We start from the raw sequence: 18,048 nt of genomic DNA, 5'->3' as shown, positions 1-18,048 counted from the left end.
TGTTCAAATATACTGTTGTGATTGAAGAAGTTAAATAAAAATGTCAGTCATCAATTCATGCATCACCTCATGTCATCATAACAGAGGTCTGTCTTCCAGGAAAGAACAGTTTAAAATTAATGTAATATAGTATTGGCCATACTATATGATGTATTGCTTGTCTTTGTTTAATAATACAGAAGACAAAGACCTTAAAAAATAATCGCATATCGCATCGCAATCGCAATATTGGGGCAAAAAATCGCAATTAGATTATTTTCCATAATCGTTCAGCCCTACATAAGAACATCAGGAAATAAAACACCGATAAATATAACCTCAGTAAAAGAAGTCAGCGGGGGTTACTACAGCTGTGTACCGGGGCCTGCGCTTTGTCGGTGGGATTGCTTGCGAGGCGAACGGGTCTATCCCACGCTTTGCCGTGAGACTGGGCAGACATCTCCGAAATCATCGAAACACTTTTGCAAAGAGGCTGTATCTTGACAAACCGACCAGACACATGAAGATTAAACCACTACATTCTCGGCTAAAAAAAAATATTAAAACGGTATTTGGTGACACACAAACAGGGTTTTTCAAAACTCAGTTCTGTTAGCTTCCACATGCCGGTTGTTGTGTGCTAGAAACAATGGCCACCAGGCCAAAGCAATGGTTTTGACTCGATCAGCGTTAACCCCGCCCCCTAAGTTTGATGGGTGAGGCTGACAGATAAAATTATTTCATGATGAGAGCCAGGCGCCAGGACTGCCAAAATGAAATAAATAAATATATCATTAAATAATTAATTAAATGTGTCAATAATTAATTAAATGTTTCAATAATTAATTAAAATGTGAAATACATAAATAATTAATTAAATGTGTCAATAATTAATTAATTACATGTGTCAATAATTAATTAATTAAAATGTGAAATACATAAATAATTAATTAAATGTGTCAATAATTAATTAATTACATGTGTCATAACTATTTATTTAATTAATTAATTCCAATTTTAATTAAATATTGCCACATTTAATTAATTATTTAATGGTGTATTTAATTAATTCATTATGGCAGTCCTGGCATTCCATAAATGGGGCCCTAAATAATAAATTATTATTAAAAACTCAACAGTAGAAATAAATAAATGAGAAAATAAATTATTTTTCGACTTTTCCTCCCTCAGGTTGGACCATTGTGGAGAACAGCGACTGAAACCTGGTCTGAGGAAGTGTAAGAAACATTCATATATTAAAATTTCAATTTTCCTATGATGTAAAGAGGAACTAATCTGCAAAAACCAGCTTTGCAGTATTAGGGTCATGACCTCCTTCACTGTTTAGTCATGGTCAATAGTCTGTTAGGATTCATTTCAGCTAATTGGAGTCCGTAAACTGGATATTTTGGCTATGTTTGTGCCTTTTGCAGCATTTTTAATGCAATTATCTGACAAATAATATGGCGGCTGTGTGGTTAGTTTTACTAACTCACTGTTCAAGTAGTATGAGCTCCAGTTTTGATGAATGAATTTCTAGAATTGTAATTTCACATATCACCAAATAGCAGATGTCTGTGTCAGTGTAAATGGTAAATGGACTGGTTCTTAAACAGTGCTTTTCTACCCTATCTTTCCCACATATTCTATGCTCTTTCTATGTAAGTCCTATCTAACATTCACACATATTCTTACTCTGATCGGTCAACTTGGGGTTAGTATCTTGCCCAAGGGTATTTGCCACCAGTGTTGGGAAGGTTACTTTTAAAATGTATTCCATTACAGAATACAGAATACATGCCCCAAAATGTATTCTGTAACCTATTCTGTTACGTTACTCAATGACAGTAACGTATTCTGAATACTTTGGATTACTTAATATATTGTGGCGAGTTCAGACAAGGAGGAGACGGAGGTATCGTTTGGTCTTGCTTCCCGTGAGCTAGCCAGGGAGCACAGCCGTTTATTACATTTGCAGAAGAACACACTGCCACTAGCTAACTGCTCAGCGCGGCAACCACAACACACATAGGGCGCCCTCTGACCCCGGAAGGACACACCGTCGCAGCGAGAGGGCGTCACCCGTCACCATGGCAACATACACAAAACATAACTGTACAAGCAGAACCCCGAACAGCCCTGACCCGCTACAATATTATCATGCTTTTTACAACAACGTGAATGTACTATTGCTGTGTGATTTATTACTATTACTGAAGGTCCGCGACTCCGAACTGTAGTAAAGGGACCTCTGACTAATGCTGGGCTCACACTGTGCGATTTTTGGCCCATTTTGAGCCGATTTTTGAGTCGTGCGATCGTTTTGGCGATCGGCCCGATTTTGGCCTTCATCGTGCGTCGTGCATCGTGTAGTATACGTGGGGTAACGAGAAGCGATTGACACCTCACGACCAGCTCCCGATCATCAATCGCTTGGTCGTGAGGGTGTCACCGCAGTTTGCCACACTGCGCACGCGCAAACACAAATGTCAGCGAAAAAGACGGCGTAGCAAGGCAGTGCAGCGTGTGATCTGGACACAAGCGATGGAGGCACAACCTGTAGAACCATCCGAGCCCTTTCGATGTGGCCTCACAAAATTATCACGACCACAACAACCGTGAAAATAGTTGGATCGACACTGCTGCTCAGTCACAGCTGCCTGACCAATGTTTTTCATTAGCAATTTAGCAAAGTTGATGGTGGTGGTGTGTCTGTGTGAGTGAAAGACGGAGAGGGAGAGCGAGCGACAGAATTTCTGTTATAACCTTCATTTTTATGGACGCACAGTGTGAGCACTCAGGTCGCATCAGAGCATCGGGCCGTATAGTGTGAGACCCTGCATCGTGACCTATGAACTTCTAACCCCTGCGAGTCAATCGTACAGTTTGAGCAGGAGCTGAATCGCGCGACTGAAAAAATCGCACAGTGTAAGCCCAGCATAATACGGCGGGGTCCCTGTCGGCTGGTAGCCGAAAAATAGCTCTACTTTGTTGTGTGGGTCAACTTTTCTTGCGACAGACAGAGAGAGGCGTTGAAAGGCTGCTCCAACGGAACTTGTTGTTTTCGGAGGAAAACACGAACACAGTGTACAGTCGAGTCTTAATAGCTTACTTACAACTGGGCTCGTCAGGCACTCTTCTTGGCTGCAGTGGTTATTATTATATTTACATGCTTCCAGCTCCCGTTTTTGCTCGATGACTGCTCGTACCTTTCCACTCCCCTTTTTCTCCCTCCTAGCGCTCACAGACACATAACGTGTATGGCAGTCCATTCTCCCAGCAGCACGGACTACACTGAACATGATGCTACATTCTTTAGAGCTATGCTTGTAGCATTCTGCCTGTTAGCTTAGCACAACAACAACAACAACAACGACAGGAAACACACAGTCGCAGAGAGAGAGAGCGTCGCCCTGTAACCATGGCAACCGTAACGCTGCCGCCTGGAACAAAAGGACGTAGCTGTCAAACAAAACCCAAACAGTCCTGACCCGCGACAAAATGAAACAGGAAAGTACCCCAGTGTATTCCATTTATTTCAACAAAGTAACTGTATTCTGAATACCACCTTTTTAAACGGTAACTGTAACGGAATACAGTTACTCATATTTTGTATTCTAAATACGTAACGGCGGTACATGTATTCCGTTACTCCCCAACACTGTTTGCCACACAGACTGGAGCAGATGGGTATCGAACCACCTTCAAATGTGGTCACTCATACCTCCAAAAAACAAAAAATATTTGTTTTGTGAGTCTGTGGTTGGATGATAGAATAATACTTTGTGCTGTTGTTTCTTTCAGATTTCTGTGGGCTTGAACTGGATCCAAATACAGCGCACAGAAACCTCAAACTGTCTGACGACAACAAGAAGGTGACTGTGGTGAAAGAGGAACAGCCCTATCCAAATCATCCAGAGAGGTTTGACTACTGCTGCTGGCAGGTGCTGTGTAAAAATGGTCTGACTGGTCGTTGTTACTGGGAGGTGGAGAGGGAAGGGCAAGTTGTCATAGCAGTGACGTACAAAAGAATCAGCAGGAAAGGGAACAGTGCGGACTGCAGGCTCGGGTGGAATGACCAGTGCTGGAGTCTAATCTGCACTCAAGAGAAATATTCTTTTTGGCACAACAAGAGAGAACATGTTGTCTATCTTCCCTATGGTGCTACTCTACCTAAAAGAATAGCAGTGTATGTGGACTGTCCTGCTGGTACTGTGTCCTTCTACCGAGTCTGCTCGGAAAAACTGTCCCTCCTGCACACCTTCCACACCACATTCACCGAACCAGTCTACCCTGCCTTTGGGTTCGGGTTTGGGTTCTGGTCATATGAGTCCACTGCATCTCTGTGTGAGTTGTAGGAGAGAGTCTGCTCCTGACTGCAAACTACTGCTGATGGTGGTTTTCACTCTGCACACCACAGACTATAAACCAAAGGACCATGTAGCAGTTACCCTCCTACTGATTCTGCATAACAGAGAGGTGGTCACCAGACGTTTGGTGGTGAATGAATGAATGTCCTACCAAAGAGCTGAAAATAATGTAATCCTTTTTTTTTTTTTTTTTTACCCCATGGTCATAAATGCATGACATGTATGACAGTATTGGAAGGGGCTGTGAATACAAACTTGCCAGCAGTTGACAGACATGTATGGTGTTATTTTTGTGCCACTATTCTGAGCGCACGTGAAAAAATTTTGCAGGTGCAAGTGTTGCATTTTGAGGAGAAATTTATTTTGAGCAAAGAAAAGCTAAATTTGAGTGAACAAAATTCATTGCTGTGTGCAAAAAATGTATTTCAGTGTTTGCTATTATCCATACACACACACAATAGCAGCGCCTCTCGCTCAGTTTTTGCAATTGCGCTTGCTTACAATGTGTTGCTTGCACTCTCAACATTTCTGCCTGTGCGCGTTCAACTCTTTCTGTACACCGTTATATTTGTGCCACAAAACCAGCCAATCACAGATGTGGATGCAAAAAAATCTGATTGGCTGTTTTGGTCTCCAATCAGCTCAAAATGACGAAATGCAATATTCCAGAATCCATTTTGTCCAAAACTCAAACGAAGCAGTGGCGGAGGAACACAGAGTGGCGGAGTTTGAAATATTACTCTTTCTGGGTCACAAAATAAACTTTTAAGATATTTTCATGCGAGAATGGTGCTGTGTAAACTTCAAATATCTGCTCGATTTATCAAGACATCACATATTTGCATAAGTGCTCTAATGTTTTGCGAGCAAGCGCAAATACAAAAACTGAGAGAGAGAGGCTGCTATTGTGTGTGTGTATGGATAATAGCAAACACTGAAATACATTTTTTGCAAGCAGCAATGAATTTTGTTCACTTAAATTTAGCTTTTCTTCGTTCAAAATAAATTTCTCCTCAAAATGCAACACTTGCACCTGCAAATGTTTTTTACGTGCGCTCAGAATAGTGGCATAAAAATAACGCCATACACATGTTTATCATAGGAAATGTACTGTACATTATAACATACAAATGTAATGACTCCCTGCTTTTACAAATATTTTTTTTATGATGGCTTTGATGGCTATGATGCTAATCCTAACTGGTCTACTTTCTTTTTTTTTTGTGTGTGTCCCATTTGGATCTTTAGCCATCAGAATTGTTGTCTTAAGGCCAAGAAAGATGCCAAGCGGATTTATTTTACCAAGTGGATCATCATGGCCTCGCCATATTGGTCCATTTGATTGACCTTTATTATAATTATGAATTTATTTTATTTTCGGTTGCTACAAACGGGACAGACATGACTGGGGGATAGAACAGGGAGAAAGAATGAAAGAAAGAGAGGGAGAGAAAGAAAACCAGAGGGGAGAAGAGACGGTGAGAAAGGGGGGAAGAAAGAAAGAAAAACAAACAAAACACCTGGATTACCTGTATGGAGAAAAAAAAAACAGAAGAGAAAGCAAACAAAAAAAGAGCAACATAATAAAAACAGCGCCATCACAATAAATTAGCTAGCAGTAGATAACAGAAGATACTAAATATTAAACGCTATTGTGCAGCACACAAGATAGACAGCGCACAATGTGCTTTGAGGCAGCAGCCAAGAAAGGTGTAGTCCGCGTCTGTGAACACCCGTGTGTACACCTGTGTGCATACCTGTGTAGATCAGCATGCATGTATTCCAAAGGTTTCTCCATGTAACGATCTGCTAGGGAGTGTGGGGAGCCACAGCCCCGTCCACCAGGGTATGAAGCAGGTATGGAGGAGATCCAGGCCCCATATATACAGAGGCCCCAGAGTACAAGGACCCGAGGAGGACCACCAAAAGGGGGGAAACCGTGCCACCCTCCTGGGAAGAGCTGAGTAGAGCCCCAAACGAGAGGTCACCCAGCAGCTACGGAGCAGAGGCCAGAGGGGGTTGCAGTGGCGTGCCCACGGGCTCTGTCGGCAACCAGCTGTGCCAGAGAGGACCGAGCTTCAGGCCCAGAGGCCAGAGGCCTGAGGGCATCCCACCCCCCGGAAGGGGCCCAGGCGGGCCACAGGTGCCAGGCCCCGCCAATCGGCCTCCAGGAGTGAGCCGGTACATAAATGAGCGACCAGCCCAAGACGACAAGGACCACCAACACACCAATGTCTGAGGGCATCAGCCACCGGCAGGGGGTGTGGTGAGGGGAGATAGGCCTCCGTACTTTGGAGGGCCTGAGATGTACCCAGAGAGGTTGAGTCTAAGACCCAACCTGACATATAGACACAGACGAACAGGCGCACGCGGACACAAACATGCATTCCCACCCCCATATGCACAACCAAATACTTGGCACTCACCCAATGTGTAGACAGACACAAATAGACACTGCACAGACAGTCGCACTCCCCAAACATACTCTATATCCCAGGTCCAGGTACCCCCGCCCCCAGAGGGGCAAGCCGCACCTAAACCCAGGAGATGTAACCCTTCTCTCTGGGATGGAGGCAAGCGGACCACCTCCTTATCTGCAGTAGCAGGGAGGCCCCGCATCCCAGACCCCAATCTGATGGCCAGCACCTCCTCCCAGCCCCCCAGCCCTGACGGCTAACAGAACCGGGGTGAGTGAAGACCCCAAACCTCCCTACGCCCGCTCATATGTAGTGTTGCTGTGTGCTGTTCTAAAGTGCATTTAAAACACAGGAGAGCATGGTACTTGCTTCCTCTCAGAGAGCAGCACGGCTCCTCCCGAAAACCCTTAGTGTCTATATGCATTTAAAATTGAGGGTAGGGCACCAGTGCCAGAAGTGGGTTGGAATACACCGACCATCCTCTGGATGCTGTAAAACATGCCCACCCCCAAGGCCCTATATGTATGTGTTATGTGAGAGTGTGAGTAATGTGGATGTCTAGGTTGCAGAATAAAATTGAGGCACAGGCGGCCAGAAGGGGACAACGGCCAGAAAGTAACTGGTCTACTTTCATTCTGACGTCTCAGGATATTCTGTTAAAATCTATTAAAACAGATGTGAAACTTTTTTTTGCCACGTTTTACTGTTTTTATATTCTATTTCATTTTTATTCTATTTTATTTTTGTGTGTTATACTGTGTGAGAAGATGCTGTGGGTCTACATAGAGTGTCTCCACAGCATGGTCTCTGCCTGAATGACATGGACAGATCGATGACCTATAATAATAGATCAAGACACATATGAAAAACAGATGGTGCATTCACCAGTGTGGATATAATTTATGGTTATACTGGTCAGTTGCTGTGCATTTCTATAGCTAACACCTGGATTCATAGACAGTAAAGATTTCTAAAAGCCTCTTAATTATTCATGTTAGACTCTCCAGCCTTTTTTATTTCACAGTGTGGCAGAAATCTCAGTTCTTCAATAGTTTGTTTGGAGAAAGTTTTTATGAATGAACCTTAAAAATCATAGTAATGAAGGTGTAGTTTTTACAGTGATATTGTGGTGTCATACCTTTAATTAGAGCGGGGCGTTTATGATGTATTTATGATTATATTGTGTTTTTGTTACCTCTCTCGTGAAGCACTTTGTGACATCTGTCTGTGAAAAGTGCTATAAAAATAAAGTTTTACTTACTTACTTAGTGGGTTATTCAAATCTATTAATTCAAAGAACCCTAACGGTACCTGTAATTTTTGGGTTGGGAAGAGTTAATATTTTTCTCCTTTTTACAGTTAACCAAGTTTTCAGAATGACTTAAGCCAAAAACATCATTTGTGTTCATGTTATTGTGCTTGTATAAACCAGTGACTTTTCTACATTCTACAGATTCTCACTGAAGGTACTGATGGCGTGTGCTTACATCATTAAATGCTTTGTTTTGTTAGTCTGTAGTAAAGGCTTTGATCAGCTTGCTTCCTTTTAATCAGCCTTGAATAAACATATTTTTCTCACTGTGCATGTATTTCTTCAGCATCTTTTACCTGCAGTTAATGTAACAGGCTATCTTCATATCATGTATGCTACGTCAATAAACTGAGATGCAGTGATGTGAATCTGAGTTCATGTGTTTATTTAGGTGCTTCGCGCAATTTCTCCTTTAGTCAGAGAGATCGCTGACTAAAGGAGAAACTCTGGGGATTATGATTTGGAGCATATGTCTACACATGTCTGTACATGAGGATGCTGATAGTTGTGCTTGCTACAGTCAATGCTGTCTTCTGTTTGGTTGCAGTTAAAATAAAACAAAATAGGATGATTGAAAACTGATAGTGACAGTTATGTTCATGACACAAATTTCTGTTAGGAAAGTCTACAAGTTGCACAGCACGGAGTCCTTGAATTTCCTAATTTCATGCTGTTGTGGAGTTTCACAGAAAAAGATTGGATATTAGAGGAATACAACCACTTGTACAAAGAAACTGAAAAGCTTTAAACTTTCTGAATGAATATAACCTGAAGCAACACGTCATCCCAACTATCCCCAAACGTGTCCATCCCTCACAAATAACAGGTGATTATGTGTAAAACATGTTGAATTAAATAATATTAGCAAATAGGGTTAAACCACTTACTTATTAAGAAATATGTCACTACCGTATACACTCCCTTCTCCTATCTTTTCCACAGGAGCTTAACTGACCCCATCCTCCTCATCTCTACTCCATCATCTGCTCTCCCCCTCCCTCCTAATATACTCTTGCAATATGTTCAGATCAGCATGATTTAAAGAGTGGATGTGTCTTTCTGCTGAAGGCCTAGCTGGTGAGTCGAGGGTTGGAGATTGTGTCAGCTTATTACAGCTGATTATCTGTAAGGGGATTAGAAGTACAGGATGGTGAGTTAACAGGCACTTCAAAATTGCTCTTCTCAGCTTCAATATTTGCTTTGTGTCAGAGCTCACCTTGCTCCGGGATAGCGGGAGATCAGCACGACAATGGACTAGCAGCAGGTGTTAGATTTCACTACCCAAGGTAAAGATTTTGCCATGTGTTGTATTGTGGGCATAGTATTGGCTGATTGGATAAGTGTATATGTGCTGCCTGACAGCTAGCATCCTTAGCTCGTCTCATCTTTGCACTTTCTTCTGATTTATAATAATGAAAAGAAAAAAAATGCCTTCAGTTCGTGCATGTTGTAGAAATGTATAGTCTTATGCTTTGGAAAGCATTCATGGACCTCGGCAGACAAAAGAAAGAACATTTGGATTAGTAGATGTTTACATCTGTCTTTGTTTGTGCAGTGTAAAAGCATCAGTTAGACCTAAGTTGGAGTTATTTCATCTAAGTCAACGCTAATGGGTGTGTCTATATGATTCTTAATCCTCTGGGAATCACACAGCTGGGATTCTGATGATGGTGGTTCTTAGTATTTGTGCCAGTTTTGATAAACTGACCTTCTTTCTTCCCCGCAGTGCTCTAATGCTGATCATGTCAAGTTGTGGTCTGCAGTCAGGAGTGCCTAAAATATCTCTGTAAGCTGCTTATGACACTTAGCGGGCAGCAGCCTCCTTCCTGCTCCATCCTGCAGCTTTCATTTAAAGAAAAGTCCACACTGAAGCCTGACCTCTGACCTCTGAACCTCTCGCACCTGTGTGGACTTCACAATTGAGCCACCATACCCCATCTGCCTGATGGTTCATGACAGCAAGATCCAAACACCTTAGTTTAGACTAGTTCTCAGAACTGTTTGTCCAAAGGGAAGTTTTTCTTATTTCGAAGAGATGAAATGAAGGCCTGATTCGAAACCAGTCAGAGTGCACACAACCAGCTTCTAAAAAGCCTGATTGCTCTGTGCCTTCGTCTTTACATATTCACGCTCACAATTGATTTACAAAACACTCCTTACATTGTGGTACATCTTATCTCCTGTTGTGTTTTTCTGTGTTTTATCAATCATCTAACAATCATAAATGATTGATATTCATGAAAAGTGCAACCTTAAATATTTCAGTCGGTGGGCCTTTAGAAGCTTCAGCTGTGAGCAAATGAAGTGAGAATGATGAATTTGGTGGCTTAAAATTATATTAATTTGTAAACAAGTTTCAGTTTTGAAACAAAAAGGCATATGCACAAACAATATGCTGTCATGTTGTTATGTAGAACATAAACTTTTTAGCTCAGACAGCCTGACAGTAGATTGTTATGCAGCACCTTGTGGTCAAAAGTGTTCATGCACACTGAGGGTGGCCACCTTTTGGCCATGTTAGCAGCTTCTTAGCCGTGAGTCACTCAGAAACCTGAGAACGGTCATGGCAGTTGGGAAGGTGACATTTAGCAAGGTGGAGAGAGAGAAGCTAGCTGAGGTTCTCTGGCTGCTTAATTGGATTTCTGTAGTGACAGGAACTATCCTCTTTGGCCTTGGCTTGTTCCTCAGAGTAGAGATTCACAAATGGCAAGAAGTGATGTCGGAGCAGGGAATCCTCTATGTGCCAGATATGCTGATCACCACAGGACTAGCAGCCTGCTGCATCAACTTTTTCGGTGGCAAGATCTGCCTGGACTGTGCCGACACCAACAAGTTCCTGCGCTGGAAGCTGGTGATGATGCCGTACATCATATGCACCTTCTTCTTCACCTCTTGCGTCCTGGCAGGGGCGCTCATGTGCTACGGCATTCGCAGTCAAATGGAGGAATCCCTGTTTATGGGCCTGAGGAATGCCATGCGATACTATAAAGACACAGACACTCCGGGCCGCTGCAACCTGAAGAGAACTGTGGACCTATTGCAGATCCAGTTCCAGTGCTGTGGGAACACAGGATACCGAGACTGGTTCCACATCCAGTGGATCAGCAGCCGCTACCTGGACATGAGCAGCAGTGCTGTGGTAGAGTAAGTTGAGCAGGACATGCTGAGTCTTTCTGGGTTTGTTGATTACTGTGAATTACCATGTGAATTACCATGTGCATCATATGGTAGCAGGTACAGGGTCCTTCAGTAGAGTGTATCAGACCAAAGCGCACCAGGTTAAAAACTACACCCCGCCTAAAGGTGTCTGTCAGAAAAACCCCCAGTATTAGTGCAAAACATAACGTAACACTTTCCACAAACCCTTTCACTGTAGAAAATCTTAGAAATTACATCAGATAGTACATTAAGAGTTCAAAATATGTAAAATATTAGTCTAGATGTCAGTAGATAGCAGATTGAACTGAGGTCTTTTTTCTTACCCCTCACAATTTATTTAGTGCATAATCCTAGCTGTGGTGGCTGCTGTAGGACAAACACCTCTGGATGTCCATTAGTTGTAGTGAGTGTAGTCTGCTGTTATCTCAGCTGTTGGTGTCCAGGTCCATTTACTCTGGAAGAGAGTCTGATAAGAGTCGATGAGTCAGAGGAGCTCACTTGTGATACTGAGGTGAGTTGCTGAAGATCTGCTGAACATTTCTGTCGGTAAATGCTGCTGTTAGCCTCTGTTAGCTGGTGTTTGGGAAACTTTCTTCAAGGCTGATCTAATGTTTTCAGGCTTGGAGACTTAGCAAATAAACTCTCATACCATATGAGAATATAATCAAACTGTTTGATTTTTGGGACATTTGTTTTAATGTTGGTTTATAACCGGCTGTTGTTGTTGTTGTTTAGTCGGATGACAATTTTAGGAATAAATAAGTGTGTTCGTGCACATTTTTATGTGTCAGAGCCCTGGCTTTAATTAGCAAGATACGGTTTGTGGTGAGGAGGAAGAGGGATGAGGTGGAGATAAGGGACGAGGAAAAAGACATTTATTTGTTTGTGATCTATAAATTAAATGTAACTGTGGTACTATGTGGCTGGTCTGTTCCATTGTCATCATGCAGGTGGGACGGCCATGTCATTCTTAGCCACTGCATTCAAGATGGCAGGGCAACACGGCGGTGTCTAGGTCCATTTACTCTGGAAGAGAGTCTGATAAGAGTCGATGAGTCAGAGGAGTCAGAGGGCATCAGCTTGTTGGAAGACGGAATTACGCATTAATCAGTATATATTTATGAAGACTTTTTTTCTATTAAAAACTTCTAAAAATGACCGACTGCAACTTTAAAATAAAGTTTCATTACATGCTGCATTGACTGATTGTGTGTCTGTTTAGTTAGTCTTTTATTTACCAGCAGTGTGAGTTGTTCACACACAGTTCACACTGCTTCCCCTGACTTTATTATTTCTAACTGAAGGCCTGTTTATAGAACACCTATGTGGAAATGTGGGTGTTTCTCTTCCAACAGACAGTAAGCAGACTGACCCCTGAAGGATTTAGGCCACTGGTCTAATGCAGTTAAGCCTGTACGCTACAGAGGTCAGGTGTCATAGATTAATTAGGATTAACCAATAGGGTCCAGTCAAATAACTTCAGATAACTTATTAAACATAAGTTATAAGTTAGCAATGACAGAAACTTTATCAATCATTCTGATAAAAACATGTGATAATTGTTTCTGCAGCTTTAGTTTCTTTAAATTTGATCATGAGATCCCTTGGAAGATCATGACTCCACAAACAGCATACAAACATCACTTAGAAACAGCTGCAACATGTATTGAATTTAATTCAATAATCCCACCCTCCCTCCCCTTTTTCCAATTCTTTCACCTCTTCACTTCTCATTAGTAAATGGTGATCTGCCAGGCCCGGGAGCCACCCACTGTGACGGTTCTGGGTCCGTTGGACCCAGTATTTTGAGTTTATTATATTTCGGTTTAATTCTGCTTCATGGATTGTTTTCTTATTCTCGTAGTGATGATGATTATTTCTTGTTTCTGTTTATCCGTGCTTAAGGATTTGTTCTCAGTTATATCTCACGTTTAGTTTAGTTCAGGTTCCATGTGTCATTCTCTGTCTGTCTCTCAGTGTAAAGTCTGCATGCTTGTTTAGTAATTCATGTGTCCTGTTTTATTGTGAAAGTCTTTGTCTTATGTTAGTGTGTGCAGCTTGGTTCCCCCCGTCTCGTTAACCCTGATCTCTCCCAGCTGTGTCTCCCTCCTGTTGCCCATTCGCTGATTACCACCCTGTGTATATTAGCCCTGTGTTTTCCTGTGCTCAGTGTCGTGTCGTACCCTCAGATCCTGCCTGTGTGTTCCAGTTAGTGTGTTCATGTTTGGTTTCTGTTTTGTTGGTGCCAGCAATAAAGCTGTGGTTTTCAGTTATATTTCTGTCTGAGAGTCCTGCACTTGGATCCACATCTCCACCTGCCCGCACACAGAGCCCTGACACCAACAGTCTCAATCGAGGCCTTCCCCAAACCTTAGCTCAATTCTTGATTAAGCCATTTGCCTTTATCTACTAAAAAGTGCTGCCAAACCTAAAATGAGGAAGTGGGCCCAGCTAGTGAAACGATTGACTGACTAACTGCTCTGCATGCAGTAGCAACAGTTCCTGTTCCTCCCTTTCAGTCGTATGAGGAGTAATGTGGAGGGGAAGTACCTGATGGATGGTGTTCCCTTTAGCTGCTGCAGCACCTTCTCCCCTTGGCCCTGCATCCAGCACCATCTCAGCACCAGCTCGACCCAAGACAAGCAAAGCCAGCAGCTGAACCTGTGGAGGCGGGGCTGCCGACAGGCCCTGCTAGACCACTACACCGGCATCATGCAGTCGATCGGCCTCACCGTGCTGCTCATCTGGCTTTTTGAGGTACTGGTGATTTTGCTGAAACTAGAACCGTCGGTTCATACAGAACAGAAGTGAAAGCACAGAGGTTTACAAATCAGCTCCATAAAAAGAGATTTTTTAAAACCCCAATAAGATCTGCAAAGCCACCATCGTGGACCTCTGTGGTTTTAAAGGAGACTCACTTTCTGTGATATATGCCATGATCTAATCTCAGATGTTCACTAAATGTGGCTAAATTTTCAAATATTGAGGTAAACATGCAAATCAAATATAAACTAATCTAATCCAAAGAATGTGAGGGCCTATTAAAGTAACAGAATGTAAATCAGCTGGTTTCGGAAGATGACGGCCTTGTATCAGATGAAGATGGATCATTTTGTACTCTGGCTCATGCATAGCTGCGCTGGTAGAGTCCAACAATGAAAGTGAGGAAGTGGAGCAGCACCAATAGAGAGTGTCTTTTCACAGGAGCTCGAGCATCAGCTGGAAAGCCACCAAACGATTCCTGTAGCGTTTTTTCAGAGACACCCTCATGGCACTTTTCTAACTGCGGATGTGAGACAAGAGCCTGGGTACAGAACTCCAATTCAGTTTCCATCACTGCAGAAAAAATGATGTGAGCAACAAGAGTACCTTGATGAACTCAGGGATGCCTTAGGATCTGACAGTAAATAATGTTCACCTCACAGGTCAGCTGTTCTACACAACTTTCATTTAGTGATCGTGCAGCTCTTTTGGATAAATCCTGAGCTTCACCTGAGACTTAGATCTCAGGACCTTGCACAGTCCCAGCAGCTTATATCAGCAGAGTTCTCCCTGATATCATGAGCATATTGATCCTCCTTCAGCCTCATCTCGTTGTTTTTGGAGAAAAACAGAAGTAAATCCCGAGCTTGCACTGAGTGTGTTTCTTATACCCTTATTTTTGAGCCACAGATTAACACTGCTCATGGTTAATAAAATGAACTGACTGCTCTTGTGTGTTTATATGTTTATAAATGATAATTTTGTCACATTTACATTCGGCTCATTCTGTGGGTGAGAGCATGTGGTCTGACCCTAGCTTCGTACAGTAATACCAGTCTGATGTGCACACCGTTTTACCACCCTTAATCACTGGATTATTACAAAAGGTGGGACCAAAAGTGTCAGCTTGACCCCATCCAATCAAGATCCCCATAGCAGACTAACGCTCTTATTGCAGATTTAACACTGAGCAGTTTCAGTGTCTTAAAAGCAACCATGTTAAAGGCAGGGAGATCACAAGATGGGGGCACACAGTCACAATACTTCTGGTCACACTGTGGTCTCCACTGTGACTGAAGTCTAAACTTGATTAAACATACTGTATTTCCTTTTTTCACCAGCTGCTGGTTCTGACAGGTGTCCGTTATCTGCAGACGGCCATGGAGAACGTTCTCCGGCTGGGTGATCCAGAGTCGGAATCAGATGGTTGGATTTTGGAAAACAGCCTGGCAGAAACGGCCCGGTCCAACTTTAACATTATTAAGAACCTGGGAAAGTGTTACCAGGTTGACGACGACCCAAACATCAATGTCCCGACTGCTGCTGCAGAGGAGGAACTGCCATCATAGCAGGTCCAGGTCCCCGTGACCAGCTAGCCTCCAGCCTGTGGAGTCATGGACAGCAGAAGGAATGAGCTGTTCCAAAGATGCTTTTGACTCGGGATAGAAATCACTTCATTCTCCAGGATGCAGAGTGAATCAAGTGGATCTGACAAGTTTTGCTTCGTCCCAGAGACAAGAACAAAAACTTGATTGTTTGATCGAAACAAGTTCGGAACAGTGGCTAAACTTTACCTGCTGAGTCCTTAGAGCTCTCAGATTTATGGACCAACAAGGTCTTCTGCCTTCAGATACGTGAGTTTGAATAGGTTTCACCTTGATGACAGGTTTATAAATGAACTCTTTGTGATTTTTTTTATATGATAAGAGGAGTTATTTTTTATACTTGAAGTAAATTACAAAGCCATGAACTGGTACCTTTGGGTCTTTGATTGCATTTTTAATTTTTACCATTCTCCAAAGAAGTCTGATCACTGAAAAAAAAATCAACAGCCCATCAGTTAAAGCCTGAAAACAGTACAAGTACAGGTTGGGCCATTTATATGGATACACCGTAATAAAATGGGAATGGTTGGTGATATTAAAGTCCTGTTTGTGGCACATTAGTATATGTGAGGGGGCAAACTCCTCAAGATGGGTGGTGAGCATGGTGGCCATTTAGAAGTCGGCCATCTTGGATACAACTTTTGTTTTTTCAATAGGAAGAGGGCCATGTGACACATCAAACTTATTGGTAATGTCACAAGAAAAACAATGGTGTGCTTGGTTTCAACGTAACTTTATTCTTTCATGAGTTATTTACAAGTTTGTGATGTGTGTTCAGTGTGCTGCCCATTGTGTTGGACTGTCAATGCAACCCTCTTCTCCCACTCTTCACACACTGATAGCAACACCGCAGGAGAAATGCCAGCACAGGCATCCAGTATCAGTTTCAGGTGCTGCACATCTCGTATCTTCACACCATAGACAATTGCCTTCAGATGACCCCAAAGATAAAAGTCTAAGGGGGTCAGATCGGGAGACCTTGGGGGCCCTTCAACTGGCCCACGATGACCAATCCACTTTCCAGGAAACTGTTCATCTAGGAATGCTCGGACCTGGCACCCATAATGTGGTGGTGCACCATCTTGCTGGAAAAACTCAGGGAACGTGCCAGCTTCAGTGCATAAAGAGGGAAACACATCATCATGTAGCAATTTCAAATATCTAGTGGCCTTGAGGTTTCCATTAGTGAAGAATGGACCCACTAGCGTTGTACCCCATATACCACACCAAACCATCACTTTTGTTGTTCCAACAGTCTTGGAGGAATCCATCCAATGTGGGTTAGTGTCAGACCAATAGCGGTGGTTTTGTTTGTTAACTTCACCATTCACATAAAAGTTTGCCTCATCACTGAACAAAATCTTTTGCGTGAACTGAGGGTCCTGTTCCAATTTTTCTTTTGCCCATTCTGCAAATTCTGTGCACCGATCTGGGTCATCCTCATTGACATACTGCAGTAGCTGGAGTTTGTAAGGGTGCCATTTGTGAGTAGCTAATATCTGCCGAAGGGATGTTCGACTAATGCCACTCTCCAGTGACATGCGGCGAGTGCTACGCTGTGGGCTCTTGCTGAATGAAGCTAGGACAGCCACTGATGTTTCTTCATTAGTGACAGTTTTCTTGCGTCCACATTTTGGCAAATCCAACACTGAACCAGTTTCACGAGCAAGCAGTTTGCTAACTGTATAACTGTAGCATGGGAGATGGGTGGTCTCGTAGGGTGTCTTGCATTGAAATCTGCTGCAATGACCCGGTTACTGCGTTCACCAGATATTAACACAATTTCGATCCGCTCCTCACGTGTTAACCTCTTCGACATGTCAATGGCTGTGAACAAAGAGAAACTTGTAAATAACTCATGAAAGAATAAAGTTACATTGAAACCAAGCACACCATTGTTTTTCTTGTGACATTACCAATAAGTTTGATGTGTCACATGGCCCTCTTCCTATTGAAAAAACAAAAATTGTATCCAAGATGGCCGACTTCTAAATAGTCACCATGCTCACCACCCATCTTGAGGAGTTTGCCCCCTCACATATACTAATGTGCCACAAACAGGACTTTAATATCACCAACCATTCCCATTTTATTACGGTGTATCCATATAAATGGCCCACCCTGTAGAATAAAATAGAATAGAATAGCCACTTTATTTTCATTCAGAATGCCCACCAGTGCACATCAGAAGGAAATTTTGGTGCATTTACTCGCCATCTCGTCATATTTACCTGTAAGACAAATTTGTATATACTAATTATTATTAGTAAAGAATGTTAGGAGATAGATATGCTGCACAGCAATAATAGCAGCAGAAGAAAACCAGTGCATCATTCTAGGCGTAAAACTGCACTGCTCCAACATTTATGAAAAGAACAGGCAGCACCAGGTGGCTGTAGCTCAGGTGGCAGAGCAGGTCAGCCACTAATCAGAAGGTTGGTGGT

The 18,048-nt window shown here is 42.6% G+C and overlaps 2 protein-coding genes across 2 annotated transcripts in view; both read left to right on the top strand.

Moving 5' to 3' along the window:
* LOC146652892 (NACHT, LRR and PYD domains-containing protein 3-like) overlaps window positions 1-8,371 on the top strand; it is a 29,570-nt gene extending 21,199 nt beyond the window's left edge. The window contains exons 7-8 of the mRNA XM_085381395.1: window positions 1,171-1,217; window positions 3,784-8,371. Coding sequence (XP_085237521.1) covers window positions 1,171-1,217; window positions 3,784-4,337 — 601 coding nt within the window. The 3' untranslated portion in view covers window positions 4,338-8,371. The remainder of the gene's footprint in view (window positions 1-1,170; window positions 1,218-3,783) is intronic.
* A 2,270-nt stretch (window positions 8,372-10,641) lies between these two features.
* On the top strand, window positions 10,642-17,588 carry LOC146652891 (photoreceptor outer segment membrane glycoprotein 2-like). Its single transcript, XM_085381412.1, has 3 exons — window positions 10,642-11,222; window positions 13,757-13,994; window positions 15,341-17,588. The coding sequence occupies exons 1-3, from the start codon at window positions 10,642-10,644 to the stop codon at window positions 15,566-15,568; spliced, it is 1,047 nt and encodes a 348-aa protein (XP_085237538.1). The 3' UTR covers window positions 15,569-17,588.
* The last annotated feature ends 460 nt before the right edge of the window (window positions 17,589-18,048 follow it).

Source organism: Rhamphochromis longiceps, linkage group LG15 (assembly GCF_057381845.1).
Source record: "Rhamphochromis longiceps isolate RC_006_pf linkage group LG15, R_longiceps_female_GT1.1, whole genome shotgun sequence".
NCBI lineage: Eukaryota > Metazoa > Chordata > Actinopteri > Cichliformes > Cichlidae > Rhamphochromis > Rhamphochromis longiceps.
Note: the sequence above shows the minus strand (reverse complement) of the source record. Positions and strands in the feature narration are given on the sequence as shown.